Source organism: Pseudoliparis swirei, chromosome 24 (genome assembly GCF_029220125.1).
Source record: "Pseudoliparis swirei isolate HS2019 ecotype Mariana Trench chromosome 24, NWPU_hadal_v1, whole genome shotgun sequence".
In the NCBI taxonomy this organism is placed as follows: domain Eukaryota; kingdom Metazoa; phylum Chordata; class Actinopteri; order Perciformes; family Liparidae; genus Pseudoliparis; species Pseudoliparis swirei.
In genome coordinates, this window is record NC_079411.1 from 16058901 (window position 1) to 16061400 (window position 2500).

At 43.8% G+C, this 2500-nt stretch overlaps 1 protein-coding gene across 1 annotated transcript in view; it reads left to right on the forward strand.

Moving 5' to 3' along the window:
* The window catches only part of pax5 (paired box 5), a 43251-nt gene that overhangs the window by 13694 nt on the left and 27057 nt on the right, over positions 1 to 2500 (forward strand). The window contains 1 exon segment of the mRNA XM_056409371.1: positions 762 to 887. Coding sequence (XP_056265346.1) covers positions 762 to 887 — 126 coding nt within the window.

Genomic DNA, 2500 nt, shown 5'->3' on the forward strand with positions numbered 1-2500 from the left:
AGAGTTGATTACTTGGTAATCTCAAGATTAGATTTTTTTTGTTGAGATGCTGAAAAAAGAAAACGGCTTCCGTATGTTTGGTAACGCTGTGAACTAGAAATCACTTAAATTCTCTAGAAACATACAGCGTCCATCATAAAAGGAGCAGTGAGACTTCACATTTTACAGCCGCCGTGACATAACTACTGTATATTGAAGTACTGTATTGATGTATTTGACCATGGCATATGTTGCAAATATGGCAGACTTAAGTAACTTATGCATGGTTTTACAGTAAAGCTTGGGCTGACGGGAAGTCACAGCAAGCATGAGGGAGGAGTCAGCAGCCATCTTCGTCAAGTTTGACTGACTGGCACTGGTGGGAGCTCTGTTTGTACCAGCGCTCATACAACAGGCCTTGTGTCATTGCATTCAGCTTGCTGAGATGAATCACTTTTTTAAAAAGTACTTCGGGCCCTGACAGTCCCCATTTATCAGCCTATATAACATAGGGCTTTTCAGTCAGTTTTAACATTCATTATATGTTATTTGGAATATGGCATTTTTTTTCTTTATTGCATCTCCATTTACTTGTTGTAATGCTAACAGAAATATGCGTACCTATACTGGATTCATATTCCTTAGCTTTGAACAGGGACCAGATATATGCATATAAGCCTTATGGCCGATGAGCTATGCCTGATACATTTTGGTACCTGATATAGTTTTTAGGCGTTTTTTCCTCCAACGTATAACTGTATTGTCATGTGATCTGTGTGCAGCGACGTCCGTGGCGGCCACACAAGTGTCGGCGGTGACCGGCGACTCAGCCAGCTCCTCGTACTCCATCAGTGGCATTCTGGGTATCAGCTCAGCCACTGACGTGGGCAAGAGGAAGAGGGACGAAGGTGAGCAAAAATTGCACTTTTTTTTTGCGTCATAGGATTTGTCAAGTACCCTTATACAGTATGAGTACACACTCTTGTGTCCATGAACGATGCGTACAGCCTCAGGACCCCCTCTGTTCCCTCCCAACACGAAGAGCCCAGATGGAAAGAACTCGGATCAATGACAGATGTGTGTGAGCGTGTGTGCAGGTGCAGTATGGGAGTTATAAACCAAACATCTTCATTCAGAAACACCCTATTTGCTAAAGGCGCTTCACTGGAGAGCTAGCTGAGAAGTCAGTTTATGCATGCACCATTGATCATGTACTCTGTCACTTCGGATCAATGCTGGATGCATGTTAATGGAGGTGTGCACACACGTTAGTACTGTAGGTATATTTGTGTGTGTGCATGCTCCTTGGTGTGTATGTGGCAGTGTCAGTGGCATTAAAAAGCCATCAAACAGACAGTCTCCTACCGTAAATGAGACAGGACCAGATGTCGGAGCGATGGGGGGGTGACAGAACGCCACTGGGGGGTATTTCTCGCTCTCAGTCTCTAACACACACACACACACACATACAGTATGGGGTCCTTTTCCCACTGCTGATGAATTTCCAAACATTCCAGCAGGTTCCAGGATAAATCCCAGGTGGACCTTGAGCGTTCGACATGCTCGGATACGGACCACTTACCCATCAGCAGAGCACAAAGACTTTAGGCCTAACACACACACATACACACACACACCCACACCCACACCCACACACACACACACACACACACACACACACACACACACACACACACGTTGGTTTAAAGTTTACCTTGTTTTGTGAGCCTCAAGCAATAGTGTGAACTAGTGAGTTTCTATTGTGAGTAAAACAAAAAGTAGAAACGCCACAAATCTGATAACAAGTAAAGGTTCTTACTCTTGCCTGAGGTTGGAACACTTAAACACTATATTTCCTTTTACACCATTGGACTGGCACATCTGATCACGCCATCTTGTTGCACTCTCTCTGGGCCTGCAATGGCTTCATGGCCCCGGTTTGGAAAATGTATCACCTGCTTCCCTCAATGCACCCAGGTAGGCCTACAGCAGTGTTGGATGGAAACATGCAGTATAATTCTTTTGCAGATTTCTTTGGTTAAAATTGCACAAAATGTGGACGGAAGCTTGATTATTGGCTCCTGAGCCCTTGACAGTATTTTGTGTGAAATACTGACCCACAGTCGTCCTTTGCACTGACCTTTAACAGGATTAAAGACACCAAAGTTACATGAGCAATGGCTCAATTTAGGCTCTCTTGTATCCTCATCGTTATTGTTCCTCAGTGTTATTAGTCACCCCTTTTCTTTTCTTGTTATAAGAATTTAAAATGTAAAGAACAATATGAGTCACGTACAATGAAACTAATTTATCCCACTCTATCGTGTGTCCGCAGCACAGACCCTGTGTTTGAATCTGCAGCTAAAGCCGAAGCTCTGTTTTCTAATAAACATATGTATTGTTCCACTTTGTGTGTGCTACATGTGCGCTACATGTGAGCTAAATGTGCGCTAAATGTGCCCTACATGTGCGCTACATGTGTGTGCACTACATGTGTGTGTGCACTACATGTGTGTGTGCT